At 42.9% G+C, this 19,540-nt stretch overlaps 1 protein-coding gene across 8 annotated transcripts in view; it reads right to left on the bottom strand.

The window, feature by feature from the left end:
- TRANK1 (tetratricopeptide repeat and ankyrin repeat containing 1) overlaps positions 1 to 19,540 on the bottom strand; it is a 300,522-nt gene that overhangs the window by 30,949 nt on the left and 250,033 nt on the right. For all 8 annotated transcript variants that reach the window (XM_056520371.1, XM_056520377.1, XM_056520378.1 and 5 more), the window contains 3 exons: positions 17,731 to 17,834; positions 17,466 to 17,598; positions 98 to 243 (listed from right to left, as the gene is read on the bottom strand). In XM_056520371.1, the coding sequence (XP_056376346.1) occupies positions 98 to 243; positions 17,466 to 17,598; positions 17,731 to 17,834 (383 nt within the window). The remainder of the gene's footprint in view (positions 1 to 97; positions 244 to 17,465; positions 17,599 to 17,730; positions 17,835 to 19,540) is intronic.

Raw genomic sequence — 19,540 nt, 5'->3', positions numbered from 1 at the left:
AAAGCAACTGTTACAGGTAAAAAACCTTGTTAAATAAAATTATACTCAGTGATTAATACAGATTTTGCAGCGAAAAGAAATGAAAATAACTTGATACCTCTCTATAGTTTCAGCAGCTTCTTCATACATCTTTTCATGGTAATATAAGTTTAGTGCTAATTCAACTTCTCCAGCCTGTTCAAACAGTTGAGCAGCAGCTTTATTGTCCTGTGCTTTTTTGCAGAAGATAGCAGCATCTTTGGTCTACAACACAAAAAGCTAGTATTATTTATTTAGCCTTATCAAGAGCAAATAGCAAGATCTGGAAAACGATGATGGTTACACGGAAATCCATTATACAAAAGTGTAATGTATTAAACCTAATACAAAAGTATGGCCCCTAAAATCAGTGTTTCCCAACCAGTTTGCCACCAGCTCAGGGGTGTGGCAATTAGAAAAGAAAAAAAAAAAACACTTAACCAAAGGGACTAAAACGGAGCAAAATCTACTTGTTCCTCATGCCGATCCACTTGTCCTGGTACACAAAGTAATTTCAACCAAAATGTAATGCATGTAAATAAGGTCTTTATTAGTTCATTTATTAAGTTTTGGCACTTTAGTTTTTTCCTCCTCGCCCAATAATAAACATAACTGTTTTATTTTTCCATCTACAGACCCATATGGAGCTTGTTTTTTGCGGGACCAATTGGATTTTGTAATGACACCTTTCATTTTACCATAACATATATGCTGAAACAAAAAATAATAATTATTTGTGACGTGAAAAAAAAATGCAATTTAGCAATTTTTTTTTTTTTTTACGCCATTCACCTTGTGGTCAAATATGTTATTTTAATACTTTAGGTCGGCCTAATTACAGCAATACAAAATTTGTTTCATTTCCGTCATGTGTTACTAATTTTAAAAAAATTCTAATGTTTTAAGTATTGTTTTTTAAATGCCATTTTCTGACCCCTATAACATTTTTATTTTTCCGTATACTGAGCTGTATAAAGTCTCATTTTTTGCAACGTAATCTGCGGGTTTGTATCGGTACCATTGTGGTATTGATCAGACTTTCTGATCGCTTTTTTGAAAAAAAATGCAATTCTAAGTTTGGTATTTTTTTTACATTTACACCATTGACTGTACGGGATATATAATGTAATATTTTAATAGATCGTACAATTATGCATGAACCACTACCAAATAGGTTTATTTTTATCATGTTTACATGTTTTTTATATGAACATTTTTAAAAAGGGGGGGGGGGGGTGATATGAACTTTTAATATGGAAGGGGTTAATGTATGTGTGCGTTAAACTCTTATTAAACCTTTTTTTTTCTTTACACTTTATTAGTCCCTTAGGGGACTTTAAAAAGGAATCAATGGATTCCTCATACAGATCAACTAAGTTTCATAGAACTCCATTGATCTATGCGATCTGTGCTCTTTTGATTGAGCCTGATCAATCAAATACAGATCCACGGAGGCAATGGATGAGAGGTAAGCCCTCCGGCTACCCCTACAGTGGATTGCCCCCAGCAATTGCACTGCGGGGGGATCCACCCCCACTAGACCACCATGGATAGTTTTAACATCCCTTTAGATTGCTGCTGTCAAAGCTGACCGGCAATCTAAGGCTAGTTTCTGACTACGGAATCTCCGGGCAGAAAATTTCCGCCATGAGATTCCGAGTGCGGCCAGCGCTGACTGAATCAGTTGGCGCTAGGACCGTGTGGACACTGCAGTCTCCAATAGACTGCAATGTGTTCTGCGAGTATTTCTGCCAGAAGAATGAGCAACACCATTCTTCAGGCGGAAATTTTCAAGCTGATTTACCGTTCACAAATCCTGAAGTGTGAATTTGTGAACGGAAACCCATTCACTATACTATACATTTTAGCAAGCGGAATTTCCGCCTACAATTTCAAAGCAGAATTGCAGGCAGAAATTCCGTAGTGTGAACCTAGCTTAAAGGGTTACTAGTTGGCCGCATCCCGATTATTAGCGGCGGCTCCAGGTACTGAAATCAACGGGGGCTTCCGGGTATGGAGCAGGCTCGATTCAGGAGCACGATCCATACACCCTGAGCACCGGTGTCTCAAAATTAGAGGTCCGGTGTGAAGTACAAACTGCGTCCGTTCTGCACCTCACACCGGCAATGCTTGCCCAATGCAGGGCTAAACACATGAAAAATGTACCTGCCCGGCACCCGGAACTTCATGTACCAGGCATCGGGCGATAGGATTTCCATATCCCTGCAGCTGTTGCAGAACTACACCCAGTCTTTGGCTGTCCGGGCATGCTGGGAATAATAGTTTTGCATTAGCTGGAGGCCCACTGTTAGGGAATCAATGACTTAAATAATTGCATACTGCACTTGCATTCAAATCTTTAGTAGGGACTTTAGTTTCATGGGTTTTTGTGTCCTTAATTCAATTCAAGTGCTGTTCTGTCCCTAGCATAACATTTTGATTCTTGACCACAGCTAATTTTGTCTACAGATGCTTTGCCAACTTTTGCATATTGAGATGTGATCAATAAAACAGTAGACCTTGACCTATCCCTCAACTCAACAACTTGGGTCACAGACCTCACCAGAGTAGTAAAGAAGATCGAATAAAACTATATAAATTTGGTATCACCGTAATTGTATCAATCTATAGATAAATATGTCAATTATGTCGCAAAGAGAATGCCAACTCACAAATATACAGAGGATGTGTAAATGCCTTAAGCGTTTTTTTCCGAAGCAAAATATGCGAAAAAACTAAAAATACAACAGACTTTTTTTTTTTAAAAAACACCAGAAACAAACCTATGTGGAAACCTAGCCTCACTCTTATTTTTCTGTATGCAGGGCTGTATGAAAGTGAATTTTTTGCGCTATGATCTGTACCATTTTTGTTTTGATGAGACTTTTGGATCACTTTTTATTTATTAATCTCTGGTATATGAAGGTACCAAAATGAGCAACTCTGGAAACTGAATTTTTTTTTTTACATTTACCGTACCGTTTTACGGACTTTTACGCATGCAGTGATTCCACATAAGATTATATTTATTAAAAATTTTTTTATTTGAAAAAGGGGGTGATTTAAACTTATTGATGGAGGAAGGGGCTTATTCACATTTCTTAAATTTTTAAGCTATTTTTTCTCTATTGTTCAGTCCCCACAGGGGAATACTATATGCAGTCTTTCAACTGCATACACTGTTCAAAGGCATACTATTGCTCAGTTATTAGTGCTCCACTTATACAGGCTACAATGGCTTTCTTTAGTCCTGAAGTGCTGATTGGATGACACAGCGGAGGGTAAGTGACCTGCGGCAGTAGAAAAATTGCCATTTTGTTTTACTTTGCACCATCTGATATGCATTAAAATTCAGAAAAATACTGACTAAACCCCTAGGTATTTACATAATCGATTAGTTGGTCGATTATTGTTTCGATTGATTAATCGGATAAAAATAACCATATAATTTGTGAGTTAGTATAGGGAGGAAGTTACTGAGGGGATGAGACTGAAGGTCTTCTCTGTGTTTTAGGTAAGGGATATCTTTTGTGTTTAAAGAGAGCTTGTTGGGTTGGCTAGATGCTGAGCTTTGCGGAGGCTGAGAGGAGCAGCTTTTTATTATATTTAAATATGCATAATTCTTTTAAAGATAATTTATATTTTTTCCTTGTAAGAGCTATACCCTTCCTGTTTATTACCTGTGGCCAAATAGGAGGGTTAGCTCATTCCTTGGTTGACAACTATTTTCAAAACCGATTAATCCATTTTCAGCCCTTTTCCCATTGTACTGGTACCTCAGTGGTTGTGATATGTGACATGATGCCCTAAAACCATTGCAGCACATTCTGTACTTAAATGGCGCTCCTTACCTTCTGAGCCCAAACAGCAGTATATTGTCACATGCTCAGGTTTACATGCACTCAAAAATGTTTTACACAATTTATCCTGAAGATTTTAAGGATAGCTAAATTTACATTTCATTTTAATACATTAAAATGTTTGTTTTACAGGCTAATGCCAAAAACTTTCCTCAAATATCTGTGGGGTACACACCTGGATCTGACAGATGATATCTCCAAAATGGGGTCACTTACACAGAAATACAGGAACAAAACAGCCCCCACAGGTCAAGCCCTGTGGGTTTAGAAATTTTAATTTGTAACTGGATTGAAAGCTGGCTTAAGAACCGTACTCATAGAGTGGTGGCGAATGATTCGTACTCTGATTGGTCCCCGGTTATTAGTGGTGTGCCCCAAGGTTCCGCACTGGGTCCGCTGTTATTAAACTTATTTATTAATTATATAGAGGATTGGATTAACAGCTCTGTTTCTATCTTTGCAGATGACACCAAGCTTTTTAGTACAGTACAGTCTATGGAGGACTTGCATAGGTTACTAGCTGACTTGGACAGACTGAGTGTCTAGGCATCCACTTGGCAAAATGAGGTTTAATGTGGATAAATGATCTGCATACAACATATGTCGGGGTGAGAATTGGGGTTAAATGGCAGGAGTCAATGGTAGAGAAGGGTCTGAGTGTACTTGCAGATCATAGACTACAGAACAGCATACAATATCAAGCAGCTGCTTCTAAGCCCAGCAGGATATTGTCATGTATCAAAAGAGGCATGGACATAATACTACCGCTTTATAAATCACTGGTACGGCCTCACATGGAATATGCTGTTTGGTTTTGGAAAACGGTTCATAGTGGGATAGGCCTTCACTGTTTGAGGTCTGCTTGTTTGTATTATTGAAAAAGCATGCACTTTCTCCGTCTGGAGAAAAAAAGGTTTATTCTCCAGGGAAGTCAAGCTGCTATACCTATACCATAAGAACTGTGACTTTATGGAACAGTCTGCCTCAGGAACTGGTCACAGCAGGAACAGTTGAGGGCTTCAAAACAGGATTAGATACATTCATAGAACAAAATAACATTAATGCATATGCAGAAATATAGCATCCCCTCCACTTCATCCACCCATACCCTTTCCTTAACCTTCTTGGTTGAACATGGACATATGTCTTTTTTTCAACCAAACTTAACTTTGTAACTGTGTAAAACAAGAATGCCACACAGATAAACATAATACATTTAGGTAAGGATGACCCCACCATTAAAAAACAACATATTTCAGAATTATACTACACGTTCAACGACCAAGAGTTATCTCCCACTAAGATCTTTAACCCCCCCCAATAAATGCCTTTAAGGCATACTCGGTTGGAAAACATTTTTTTTTTTTAACTCAACTGGTGCCAGAAAGTGAAACAGATTTGTAGATTACTTCTATTAAAAAATCTTTACCCTTCCAGTGCTTTTCAGCAGCTGTATGCTGCAGAGGAAATTCTCTTCTTTTTTGTCTTGTCCACAGTGCTCTCTGCTGACACCTGATGCCCGTATCAGGAACTGTCCAGAGCAGGGGAAAATCCCCATTGCAAACCTATGCTACTCTGGACAGTTCCTGATACGGGCATCAGGTGTCAGCAGAGAGCACTGTGGACAAGACAAAAAAGAATTTCCTCTGCAGCATACAGCTTCTAAAAAGTACTGGAAGGGTAAAGATTTTTAATAGAAGTCATTTACAAATCTGTTTAACTTTCTGGCACCAGTTGATTTAAAAAAAAAAAAAAAAAAATGCTTTCCACAGGAGTACCCCTTTAACCCCTTAACGACGCAGGACGTATATTTACGTCCTGCGCCGGCTCCCGCGATATGATGCGGGATCAATATCGCCTCGGTCCCGGTGCTCATCAACGGCCGGGACCCGCGGCTAATACCACACATCACCGATCGCGGCGATGTGCGGTATTAACCCTTTAGAAGCGGCGGTCAAAGCCGCGGCTTTGACCGCCGCTTCTAAAGTGAAAGTGACCCGGCTGCTCAGTCGGGCTGTTCGGGACCGCCGCGGTGAAATCGCGGCGTCCCGAACAGCTTACAGGACACCGGGAGGGCCCTTACCTGCCTCTTCGGTGTCCGATCGGCGAATGACTGCTCCGTGCCTGAGATCCAGGCAGGAGCAGTCAAGCGCCGATAACACTGATCACAGGCGTGTTAATACACGCCTGTGATCTGTGTAAAAGATCAGTGTGTGCAGTGTTATAGGTCCCTATGGACCTATAACACTGCAAAAAAAAAAAAAAAGTTAAAAAAAAAGTGTTAATAAAGGTCATTTAACCCCTTCCCTAATAAAAGTTTGAATCACCCCCCTTTTCCCATAAAAAAAATAAAACAGTGTAAAAAAAATAAATAAACATATGTGGTATCGCCGCGTGCGTAAATGTCGGAACTATAAAAATATATCATTAATTAAACCGCACGGCCAATGGCGTACGCGCAAAAAAATGCCAAAGTCAAAAAAAGCGCATTTTTGGTCACTTTTTATACCATTAAAAAATGAATAAAAAGTGATCAAAATGTCCGATCAAAACAAAAATCATACCGATAAAAACTTCAGATCACGGCGCAAAAAATGAGTCCTCATACCGCCCTGTACGTGGAAAAATAAAAAAGATAGGGGTCAGAAGATTACATTTTTAAATGTATACATTTTCCTGCATGTAGTTATGATTTTTTCCAGAAGTGCGACAAAATCAAACCTTTATAAGTAGGGTATCATTTTAACCGTATGGACCTACAGAATAATGATAAGGTGTAATTTTTACCGAAATATTCACTGCATAGAAACGGAAGCCCCCAAAAGTTACAAAATGGCGTTTTTTCTTCGATTTTGTCGCACAATGATTTTTTTTCCGTTTCGCCGTGCATTTTTGGGTAAAATGACTAATGTCACTGCAAAGTAGAATTGGCGACGCAAAAAATAAGCCATAATATGGATTTTTAGGTGGAAAATTGAAAGGGTTATGATTTTTAAAAGGTAAGGAGGAAAAAACGAAAGTCTTCACCTGTGCACCTTCACCTGTGCACTTCCGTATAATACCTCACTTCCCCTGCACTTCCTTGCCGGATCTTGTTGCCATTGTGCCAGTGAAAGAGTTTCCTTGTGTGTTGATGAGGTGACTCGGGACTTCTCCACCATCTGGAAAGAGACTCAAAAATCTCTCCTACAGGCCTCATCCCGGATGAAGAAGCATGCCGACAAAAAAAGAAGAACTCCTTCTGTCTTTTCTCCTGGAGACAAAGTGTGGCTCTCCGCCAAGTATGTCCGCTTTCGTGTCCCCAGTTATAAACTGGGACCACGTTATCTTGGTCCTTTTAAAATCACATGCCAAATCAACCCTGTCTCCTACAAACTCCTTCTTCCTCCTTCTCTCCGTATTCCTAATGCTTTTCATGTCTCTCTCCTTAAACCACTCATCCTTAACCGCTTTTCTCCTAAGGTTGTTGCTCCTACTCCTGTTTCCGGGTCCTCTGTCATCGTCTCGGTTAAAGAAATTCTGGCATCCAAGACGGTCAGAGGTAAAAAAAAAAAAATTCTTGTAGATTGGGAGAATTGCGGCCCAGAGGAGAGGTCATGGGAACCCGAGGACAACATCCTTGACAAGGACCTTATCTATAAATTCTCAGGTTCTAAAAAGAGGGGGAGACCCAAGGGGGGGGGGGGGGTACTGTTACGCCAAGCGCTCCGGGTCCCCGCTCCTCCCCGGAGCGCTCACAGCGCCCCGGTCAGACCTGCTGACTGGGTGCGCTGCGATAATGTCCCCAGCCGGGATGCGATTCGCGATGCGGGACGCGCCCGCTCGCGATGCGCATCCCGACCCGCTTACCAGACTCGTTCCCCGTCTGTGCTGTCCTGGCGCGCGCGGCCCCGCTCCCTATGGCGCGCGCGCCGGGTTTTGCGATTTAAAGGAGCGGTGCGCCACTGATTGGCGCAAGGGTTTTAATCAGTATCTTCACCTGTGCACTTCCCTATAATACCTCACTTCCCCTGCACTTCCTTGCCGGATCTTGTTGCCATTGTGCCAGTGAAAGCGTTTCCTTGTGTGTTCCTAGCCTGTGTTCCAGATCTCTTGCCGTTGCCCCTGACTACGATCCTTGCTGCCTGCCCTGACCTTCTGCTACGTCCGACTCTGCTCTTGTCTACTCCTTTGTACCGATGTTTCTCGCCTTTTTGTATGGTCTCTATTCTCTTCCTTCTAAGCTTCCGTCCGAGCATGGAGACCGCGATGCTGCTCTAGACGCTTTTCTCTCCTGCTGGTTTGCCTGCCCTATCAGACGCAGACCGTGGGGTCCTTAATGCTCCTATCACAGAGGTGGAGCTCTCGGCGTCTTCAAGTCCCTTCCTGCTGGTCGCTCCCCGGGTCCGGAGGGATTTACGTACTTGTATTATAAGACATTCTCCCCTACACTTGTCCCTCCTTTTTAACTCATTTATGGGGGGGATCCCACAGACTTTTTTTTACACTCTTTAATTACTTTGATTCTAAAGCCTGGAATTGTTCTAGTTATAGACCCATTGCCCTCCTAAACTCTGACTTGAAGCTATTCTCCAAGATTTATGCGACTCGCTTATGCTTCTTTCTCCCCTCTCTGATCCATAAGGACCAGGTTGGGTTTATCCCATGCCGCCAAGGCAGGGACAGTACCAGGAGGGTACTGGACCTTATTGACCTGGTCAATCGGAGGTCTGTGCAGGCACTCATTCTTAGTTTGGATGCCAAAAAGGCCTTTGATAGGTTGGGGTGGCCTTTCCTCTTTGCTACGCTCCAGAAATTTGGAATAACTAATAACTTTCTCACGGCTCTGCAGGGTCTCTACTCGTCTCCTACTGCTTCTCTCAAGCTCCCTCATGCTCCTTCTCAGACTTTCCCTCTGCTTAATGGCACCGGCCACAGATGTCCGCTCTCCCCCCTGGTCTTCGCTTTATGTATCGAACCTTTGGCAGCTATGATTAGGGGGACCCGGATATCACTGGCATCTCTCTGCATGACAGAGAGTTTAAGATTTGCCATTTTGCTGACGATGTGCTCTTAATGCTCTCTCGCCCCTTACTCTACCTTCCTTATCTCTATAAAGCTCTTCATGCATATGGGATGGACTCTGGCTATAAAGTCAATCTCTCTAAAACAGAAGCGCTACCTCTCAACTTACCTTTATCCCTGTCTATCCTTCTTCGCTCTAACTATTCTTTCAAGTGGTCCTCTTCTGCCATTAAATACCTGGGGGTACATATCACTTCTCGCTACTCTTCTCTTTATTCTACTAACTACCTTCCCCTCTTTCGAGATGTTAGAGCTCTTCTTGAGAAATGGCGGTCACAAAACATCTAATTTTTTGGCCGAATTGTGACGGTTAAGATGACAATCCTCCCGAAACTACTGTAATTCTATCCCCTCTTTCCTTTCTGTCTGGGAACCGTGGGATCTTTTCTCGTACCGTCAGCCTCCTTGATTCTTTAATACCCTTCTGTCTTCTCTTTCTTTTCCTTCTTTTTCTCTCTCTCTCCTCTCCCCCCCCCCCGTTTTCTTATTGTTTTCCCCCCCCCCATTGTGTTTTGTTAGTTTGTTGGTCATGTGCCCTCCCCCCCCCCCCCCCATTTGCTGTTCGTGGTGATTCCGTGTCGAGACAGGTATTGCTGCGGCTTAGGTCTCTTGTCCCGTTGATGTTGTCTTGCGGCTAGCGCCCTTCTGTTTGGGCTCATGATTTGCCTTAATGACCTCATTTGGTTTTTCTGCACTCGTTCTTATGCTGCTGTTGTATTCTTATCCTGTGGTTACTCCTTATTATATTTTTTTTCATTATTTATTATTATTATTATTATTATTATTATTCATTTGTATTTTGCCTTGGATTGCATATATGAAAAATTCTGTAATAAACATTTCAGTAAAAAAAAAAAAAAAAAAAAAAAAAAAGCACTGTGGGCAAACTACAATGCTCAGAAAAGACTGAGCCACATTTGGCTTTTGAAAAGCAAATTTTGATGAAATGGCTTTTGGGGGGCATGTCACATTTAGGAAGCCCCTATGGTGCCCGAACAGCAAAAAAAATAACCACATGGCATACTATTTTGCAAACTACACCCCTTTTTTTTGCATGTAACAAGGGGTACAGTGAGCCTTAATACCGCACAGATGTTTGACGAATTTTCACAAAATTTGGATGTGAAAATGAAAACTTAGATTTTTTTTCACTAAAATGCTGGTGTTATGCCAAAGTTTTCATTTTTATAAGGGGGTAATAGGAGAAAAAGCCTCCCAAATTTGTAACACTATTTCTTTTGAGTATGGAAATACCCCATATATGGATGTAAACTGCTCTACAGGCGAACTACAATGCTCAGAAGAGAAGGAGCGCCATGGAGAGAGAATTTGGTTGGAATAGAAGTCAGGGGCCATGTGCGTTTACAAAGCCCCCATGGTGCCATAACAGTGGACTCCCCCCACATGTGACCCCATTGTGGAAACTACACCCCTAACAGAATGTAATAAGTGTTGCAGTGAGCATTTACACCCCACTAGCGTTTGACCGATCATTGGAACAGTGGTCTGTGCAAATGAAAATTAAAAAAATTTCATTTTCAAGGACCACTGTTCCAAAAATCTCACCTGTGGGGAGTAAATGCTCACTACACCCCTCAAGGAATGTAATAAGGGGTGCAATTTTCAAAATTGGGTCACATGTGGGGGAGTCCGCAGTTCTGGCACCAGCTTTGTAAACGAACATGGCCTTCAATTCCAGCCAAATTTTCTCTCCAAAAGCCCAATGGCACTCCTTCTCTTCTGAGCATTGTACTTCGCCCGTCGAGCACTTTACATACACATTTGGGGTATTTCTTTACTCAGAAGAAATAGGGCTACAAAATTTTTACTATTACCCCTTGTGAAAATGAAAACTTTGGGGTAACACCAGCATTTTAATGAAAAATTTTTTTTTTTCATTTTCTTGTCCAACTTTAACGAAAATTTGTCAAACACCTGTGCGGTGTTAAGGCTCACTGTACACCCCTTGTTACGTTCCATGAGGGGTGTAGTTTCCAATATGGGGTCACATGTGGGTGTTTTTTTTTTTTTTTGCGTTTATGTCAGAACCGCTGTGCAAATCACCAATTTAGGCCTCAAATGTACATGGTGCGCTCTCACTCCTGAGCCTTGTTGTGCCTCCGCAGAGCATTTTACGTCCACATATGGGGTATTTCCGTACTCAGGAGAAATTGCGTTACAAATTTTGTGGGTCTTGTTTTCCCTTTTCCTCTTGTGAAAATATGGGGCAACACCAGCATTTTAGTGTAAAAAATAAAAAAAAATTTACACTAACATGCTGGTGTAGACCTCAATATTTCATTTTCATAAGGGGTAAAAGGAGGAGAAGCCCCAAAATTTTGAACACAATTTCTCCTGAGTACGGAAATACCCCATATGTGGCCCTAAACTGTTGCCGTGATATCTGACAGGGCTCCGAGGTGAGCGAGCGCCATGCGCATTTGAGGCCTAAATTAGGGATTTGAATAGGGGAGGACATGGATGCAAGCATTACTCTTGCCTCCGGCACCACAAATAACCTACGCCAGTGTTTCCCAAACAAGGTGCCTCCAGCTGTTGCAAAACTCCAAGCATGCCTGGACAGTCAATAGCCGTCCGGCAATGCCAGGAGTTATTATTTTGCAACAGCTGGAGGCTGTTTTGGAAACTCATTTTTATTGGGGTGGGGATAATTTTGTAAGGGTGTATATGTTGTGTTTTACTTTTTATTTTGTGGTATTTTGTACATTCACACGTGGGGGGGTTTACAGTGAGTTTCCCGCTGGGAGTTTGAGTTGAGGTGGAAAATTTGTCGCAGCTCAAACTTGCATTAGGTAACTCACTGTAAAGCCTCGCCCGTGTGAATGAACTCTGTACATTCACGTTTTGGGGGGTAGGGGGTGTTTACGGGCGCAAACATGGGAGTTGTAGTTTTGCTACAGCTGGAGACACACTGGTGGTAAAACACTTAATTAGGTAACAGACTAACTCAGTGTTTACCCACCAGTGTGCCTCCAGCTGTTGCAAAACTACAACTCCCAGCATGTACTGACAACTGCTTGTTGCCTGGCATGCTGGTAGTTTTGCAAGATCTGGAGGGCCACAGTTCGCTGCACAGTGATTTCTAAACTGTGGTCCTCCAGATCTTGCAAAACTACAAATCCCAGCATGCCCAGACAGCAAATGGCTGTCTGGCCATGCTGGGAGTTGTAGTTTTGCAACAGCTGGAGGCACACAACTACAACTCCTGGCATGCCCAGACACCCGTTTGCAGCCGGGCATGCTGGGAGTTGTGGTTTTGCAACATCTGGAGGACTACAGTTTGGAGACCACTGTGTGTGGTTCCTAAACTGTGGTCCTCCAGATGTTGCAAAACTACAACTCCCTCAGGGCAACCTGTAAGTAAAACATAAACATAGAAAAAGGTTTCAATGTGCCATCCGAATTCCATAGTTACTGGCCATTTGTAGTATCAATATAAATACCTAGAGAAAAGACACATATTCACAGTTTCCAAGTGTTTGCCCGGATACCTATAATAAAGATACAGGGTCCCAATCAATATGGGAGATGCTAGTACCTGCAATACAAACAGTGCGCATCGCACCAGCTATCATACTCACACGCCTGTAGCCACACGTCCGGTTTATGGTTCTCAGATGAGCGCGCTAAACCCGCGTTGGCGGGAAGCCGTCTGTCTCTGACGGCTGCTTAGCGCTCACTGAGATCATGCCGGCGTCTGTCGTCATATCCTGTTTCCGGCCGGCGCCGCGTCATTACGCAACGCCCTCTCTGACGACTACAGAGGGCGCCCTCTGTAGTCGTCAGAGAGGGCGTTGCGTAATGACGCGGCGCCGGCCGGAAACAGGATATGACGACAGACGCCGGCATGATCTCAGTGAGCGCTAAGCAGCCGTCAGAGACAGACGGCTCCCCGCCAACGCGGGTTTAGCGCGCTCATCTGAGAACCATAAACCGGACGTGTGGCTACAGGAGTGTGAGTATGATAGCTGGTGCGATGCGCACTGTTTGTATTGCAGGTACTAGCATCTCCCATATTGATTGGGACCCTGTATCTTTATTATAGGTATCCGGGCAAACACTTGGAAACTGTGAGTATGTGTCTTTTCTCTAGGTATTTATATTGATACTACAATTGGCCAGTAACTATGGAATTCGGATGGCACATTGAAACCTTTTTCTATGTTTATGTTTTACTTACAGGTTGCCCTGAAGGATGATTTTACCTCCTGTTATGATAGCCACACCATGGCAATAGGGATATACACTATGTATCGGGTGTTTCCCTATTGGTTGAGCTAAAATAATTAAGGGATATACACTGTGTATCGGGTGTTTCCCTATGAATCAAACTATACCGTTTGTTTTATACTCTATTGATATTTTGTTATATAGCAGTATTACTATCTATTGCATATTGTATACATTTCCCCTGAGGAAGCCACGTAGTGGCAGAAACGCGTTGGGTGACATTTGGCAATAGTTATGCTTCTCCTTGATTGTAAATCCACATAACATGTGGTAACTGCTTTCTGTGTTGCTTTGTAATTTGGGCACTCTTTCTTTATCACAAGGTGTGGTGCATTTTAGAGTACTATATTAAAAGTTATGTTTTATAAGGTTTTTCCCCCTCTCAGCATCGAGAACTAGGTATTTCGAGTTGATTTTTGATATATTTATACCGGGAATTTTGGGCCCCTGCAGGCTCATATATATGCAATTGTTGCAAATTTTTCCTAAAACTACAACTCCCGGCATGCCCACACAGGCATTGGCTGTCTGGGCATGCTGGGAGTTGTAGTTTTGGAACCAATCATTGTGGACGCCGCCTCCGGACCTCCGCGCACCCGTTGCCCCTGCACACCTGATCGCTGATCGGGTTAATTCAAATGGGGTCCCGGGGTGTTGGGCGGGAGTGGTCTTCCGCTGGACACCTCGGGACTTTAGCTAATTAACCTGATCAGCGACGCGGGAGCGGGCATTTAATGAACCCGCCTATATACGGTGAAAAGCGCGAAGGTATTGCGTCATCTGCCGTATAAAGGCGGCGTTCTGCGTGAAGGGATTAAAGAGTACCTGTCACCAAATAAAACGTTAATATAGTGTTCCTTGTGTAATTAGCAGACATCCCATTCACTTGCTTTTAACCCCTTGGGGACGGAGGGTTTTTCCGTTTTTGCATTTTAATTTTTTCCCTCATCACCTTCTAAAAATCATAACGCTTTCAATTTTGCACATAAAATTCCATATGACGGCTTATTTTTTGCACCACCAATTCTACCTTGCAGTGACAGTCATTTTACCAAAAAATCCACAGCGAAACGGAAAAATTTTTATTGTGCGACAAATTTATTGTGCGAGAAAAAACACAATTTTGTCACTTTTGGGGGCTTCCATTTCTACGCAGTGCATTTTTCGGTAAAAATGACACCTTATCTTTATTCTGTAGGTCCATACGGTTAAAATGATACCCTACTTTTGATAGGTTTGATTTTGTCGTACTTCTGAAAAAAATCATAAACTACATGAAGGAAAATGTATACGTTAAATATTCTCATTTCTGACTCCTATAATGTTTTTATTTTTCTGCGTATGGGCCGGTATGAGGGCTCATTTTTTGCACCGTGATCTGAAGTTTTTAGTGGTACCATTTTTTTTATTGATGGGACTTTCTGATCGCTTTTTTTTCTTAATTTTTTCATGATATAAAAAGTGACCAAAAATATGTTATTTTGGACTTTGGAATTTTTTTGCGCATACGCCATTGACTGTGCGGTTTAATTAACGATATATTTTTATAATTCGGACATTTCCGCACATCACATATGTTTATTTTTATTTACACTGTTTTTTTTATTTTTTTACTGAGAAAAGGGGGGTGATTCAAGCTTTTATTAGGGAAGGGGTTAAATGATCTTTATTCACTTTATTTTTTGCAATGTTATACAGTGGGGATCAAAAGTTTGGGCACCTCAGGTAAAAATTTGTATTAGGGGTGTGGCTTGGCTTGCAAGGCATGAGCAGCGCTGCTTAGGAGCTCCTGCAGGGCCACCAGCATAAGAGGTGAACCGCTCTGCTATGGGAGGCTGGAGAGGTAGCAAACACCGCACACCTGTTGCCGCAATGTCCGAGGAACTTCCTGGCACCATCACTGCCTTCTTCAGGGGTCCCTTGATCCCACCACAGGAGCCACGGCCCTCCGTCACACAGCCGCCATTGCACCAGGCCCCGCCTGCCTCCTTCCTCTTGCCGGAGGCAGACATGGAGCGCGCACCAGACGTGCCCCTGCTGGGGAAAGCACTGGACTTCAATGCGCCCGAAGACTGGCCTCCCTTGCCTGAGATGACAGCACACCATCTACGCTCACCAGCCGGGGAGGACTCTGGCTCCAACGCCGCTGTAAGTGCGGCTGCTGTCGCCTCCAGGACCGCCTCCTCACTACTTTCACAGCCACAGCATGGCGGGGAGACTCGCACTCCACCACAGGCCACAGCAGGATATCGCACCCCCTCTGTCCCCTGGTCCATGTCCTCATAACCCGCATAGGGACTGCAGCGGGCGGAGACTCCTGAGGGGGCCACACCACAAACCACCACTCTTCAACTACCTGTGAGTACTTCTTCCCAACCCTTGCCACCAGACCCCCACCACATAGGGACAGCTCAGATTCAGCACGCCCCCCCCCCCCCTTCTGGTACTGCAACCACACCGCCATCACTTAATGAAAAGCGGCCTAGGGAGACCCCTCCTGCCTCCCTCTCCCCTTCTCAGGATGCCGACCATATGCCTACTCTTACAGTGCTGGTCCAAGCTCCGGGACCCCCGGTCCAAAATGTGCTGGACTGGGCTGGGGAAATGGACTCTGACTCTCCTCAGGGATCCCAGGACTCTGCTGCAGACAGCGACCCCCCTGACTACTGGGGAGCTAGTCCCCCTGCGAAAAAGACCTTATTTAGGAGCCCCGTAAATTGGGTCCCTCTCATTACTCCAAAGTGGACCACTCCTCCTCTGATGACACCCCAACAGAGAGGAGACCCCATTGTCGCCCCAGACATGCGGACTGTTTACTTGACCAACCCACCCGCACACCGGTTTCAGGCCTGCCTACGCCTGAGGCTGCCGCCAATACTCTCAAGTATTTCCCTGAACTCCAGGCATTATTGGCTTTGCTACCTACTAAATCTGATTTACAGACACTCTCCTCTGATCTTCGTGCCGCCTGGAAACAGGATCTTAAGCCTGTCAAGGATGATGAGTCACAACTGAAACAGAGTTCATGACCTGGAGGACTTTCGCTCTTCAGTGGCTGCCCAACTGCACTCTCTCAACGACAGAACCAAGTCTCTCTCCATTCATCAATCCACCATAATAGACCATCTTGATGATCTGGACTACCGGAATAGACGGAATAATATCCGCCTTAAAAGACTGCCTGAATCGATTCCCTCCTCAGGACATCTCTCCTGTCTTGCAAAAGCTTTTCAACGAAATTCTTCAGGAACCACAAGACACTCCACTTGAGCTGGACAGAGTGCACCGAGCTCTGAAAGCTAAAAATCCTGATCCATCCAGGCCCCGGGACATTATATGCAGAGTGCATCACTATCTGGTAAAGGAAGAAATTATGCGCAGGGCGAGGATCTTGAAGCACCTCGCCTACAATGGCTCTCCTGTTTCTCTGTATCCTGACCTCTCGCTGCGCACCCTCAAGTTGAGGGCAACTCTCAAGCCGTTGCTCCTCATACTTCAAAATGCCCAAATCCCATACCTTATATTTTAATAGTTCGGACCTTTACGCACACAGCGGCAGCGCTACCACATTGATTATTTTTATTACATTATGTTATTTAAAATAAAAAAAAATTAGAAAAGGGGGGTGATTCAGACTCAGCTGATTGGGACCCCCGATGTTGCCCCAGATGTCCCAATCAGCTCCACTGAGCTAACCAGCACTGGTTAACCCGCATTTTAGATGCCGTGATCAACTTTGATCACGCGTCTAAAGGGTTAATACCAGGCATCGGCCCAATCGGAGGTGCCCGGCATTAACCAAGGGTCCTGACTGCCCATAGCAACCGGAACCTACTGGATTTAAAGCGTTCTCCACTCATAAGGTCGGTCAGTTGCCCCTGTTTAAGAGTATCCAACACACAGCCCTAAGATCGCCTAAGATCCCCCCCCCCCCCAATACACAGACTACAGAGACCTTTATTCTGCTCTAATCTGTAAAAAAGGGATTTTTTTGAGACTATATGTTCAATGATCAACTGCTAACAACAGACAATCAGTTGAACAGGGATGGAGCCCTGCACTGTTCGTTGTAAAGTGGTGGCGCTGGGTATCTACAACTTAGCTACCATTCGTTTTAGTGTGAGCTGAGCAGTTACCGATGCCACCAATATATACAGCCTTTTCTGTGGCTAGATCGTCTATTATTTAGTCCTAAAAAAAAAAAAACACTTTAATTTCAGTTTACACTAAAAGTGTGCAAATGATATACACATACCAACCAGAAAACTGTACCTTTTTCATTTGCTTGCAAAGTTCAGCACAGAGCTTAAATTCCTTGGCCTTCATTAGGCATTTAAGTGCTAGTTTTGGTTCTTGACATTCCAGATAAGTCTTAGCCAGCTGTAAGTATTCCAATGGTTTTACTCTGGTAAAAAACACAAAATGGGCAATATTACATTTAAAGTCAACATTTTAAAGTTTGAAAAGCGGAAGATGTCACAAAAATATTGGTAATATTAGTCTTCATCTTTATGTAATAGAAAATATTTGTGCCTACTTTGCATTGGCTTTTCTTGTTTGCAGACTTAATACTTCACCATTGGCAAATGAAACCTTTTCTTTTTCTACTGCACCACCTTTTTGGTAACACTTTGCAGCAACCTGATAAAATACAATCATACATTCTACTTTAAAGTGTACTGAGATAAAAAAAATTAAGAACATCTGTCACTGTATTTTTTCCATTCATAGTCAATGTTATCATATACATTCAGGTCTGGCACAAGCACAGATTGGAGCCCAATCCGTGCTTGTGCATGACTGTGCTCGTGCAATACTTCTCAGACTGGTACCACCCATATGACTTATCTTTGATAATTTACATACGATGCATGCTGGTTGGATGGTTGACTCAGCTCCCATTGAATACAGTGCAAGTAAAAAAAAAAATTTTCACTATGGGTTGGGTCCATTTACACTAGGGAGACTTCGCTTGCAGCAGCAGCAGCAACAGCCCAGTTCACAGTGCAGAAGTTCTGTAGTGGAAATGAATTCAGTCAGAGAAGATTAACATGTGTAATTCTACAGCGGAATCCACCAAAGAAGTCACAACACTGTGCTGTAGTGGATGGTGAAAGCGCTTAGTGTCAACAGCAGATTATCACGGACATTAATGGTATGGATATAGGTGTCGTATTTTGCTACCCTTTTTCTTACCCAATGGGAAGCAAAATAAGCAGCTTATTTTGCTACCCATTGACTTCAATGGATAGAAAAGGGCGCAGCTGCAAATATGCAGCAAAATACGGCACGTGACCCTACCCTCCGTGTCAATTCCGGAGTAGGCTGTTGTATGTAAATTCCAGGTGGAAATTCTGCATTGTGAAAGGGCCCTAAGAGGACAAGATGAAAAGCAGCCTTTAAGGCGTATCTGTCACTTCTACATTTCTGCATGTCCTAAAAACAAGTCAAAAGCTTTAATCATCTGGAGTCTGAGCAACTGATCACTAGAATGAGTAGGGAGAGACACATGCACTGACAGAGACAATCCCATACATTGTAAGTTTATCTCGCTTAACGTGCTCTCTTTTTGGCTCATTCTAGACCCCGACCATTCAAAACTATTGACATGTCTCTACATTTTTTTTCAAATGACAGTGCTCATTTAATGTATCCGTTCTAAATTAAATCACAAGTAAACTATAGGAATATGACATTTAAAAGGGGTAATCCTGTGGAAAACAATTTTTTTTTAAATCAACTGGTGCCAAAAAGTGAAACAGATCTGTAAATAGCTAATATTTTTAAATCTAAACCCTTCCAGTACTTATCAGTAGCCGTATGCTGCAGAGGAAGTTGTATAGTTATTTTCTGTCTGACCACAGTGATCTCTGCTGACACCTCTGTCCATGTCAGGAACTATCCAGAGCAGGAGCAAATCCCCATAGCAAACCTCTCTAGCTCGGGACAGTTCCTGACATGGACAGAGGTGTCAGCAGAGGGCACTGTGGTCCGACAGAAAAGAATTATACAACTTCCTCTGCAGCATACAGCAGCTGATAAGTACTGGAAGGATTAAGATGTTAAATAGAACTAATTTACAAATCTAAAAAAGTAGCCAACCCCTCTAGGCTAGCATCAGTTGCCTGATACAGTGATGTAATGGTAAAAATGATGACTGGATCGTGCTTCAATTATAATATGAAAGTGCAAATTTATTACACAATAAAATACATATAAAATATAAACAATAACTCCTCGAAACACAAGGGCCCTTGTGCCGAGGAAAAATTACAATATAAAACTTATACACACACCAATAGCTAGCATTGAGAATTTTTTTGAGAATTTTTTAACAATGCAATAAT

The sequence above is a fragment of the Hyla sarda genome, chromosome 5 (assembly GCF_029499605.1).
Source record: "Hyla sarda isolate aHylSar1 chromosome 5, aHylSar1.hap1, whole genome shotgun sequence".
Taxonomy (NCBI): domain Eukaryota; kingdom Metazoa; phylum Chordata; class Amphibia; order Anura; family Hylidae; genus Hyla; species Hyla sarda.
Note: the sequence above shows the minus strand (reverse complement) of the source record. Positions and strands in the feature narration are given on the sequence as shown.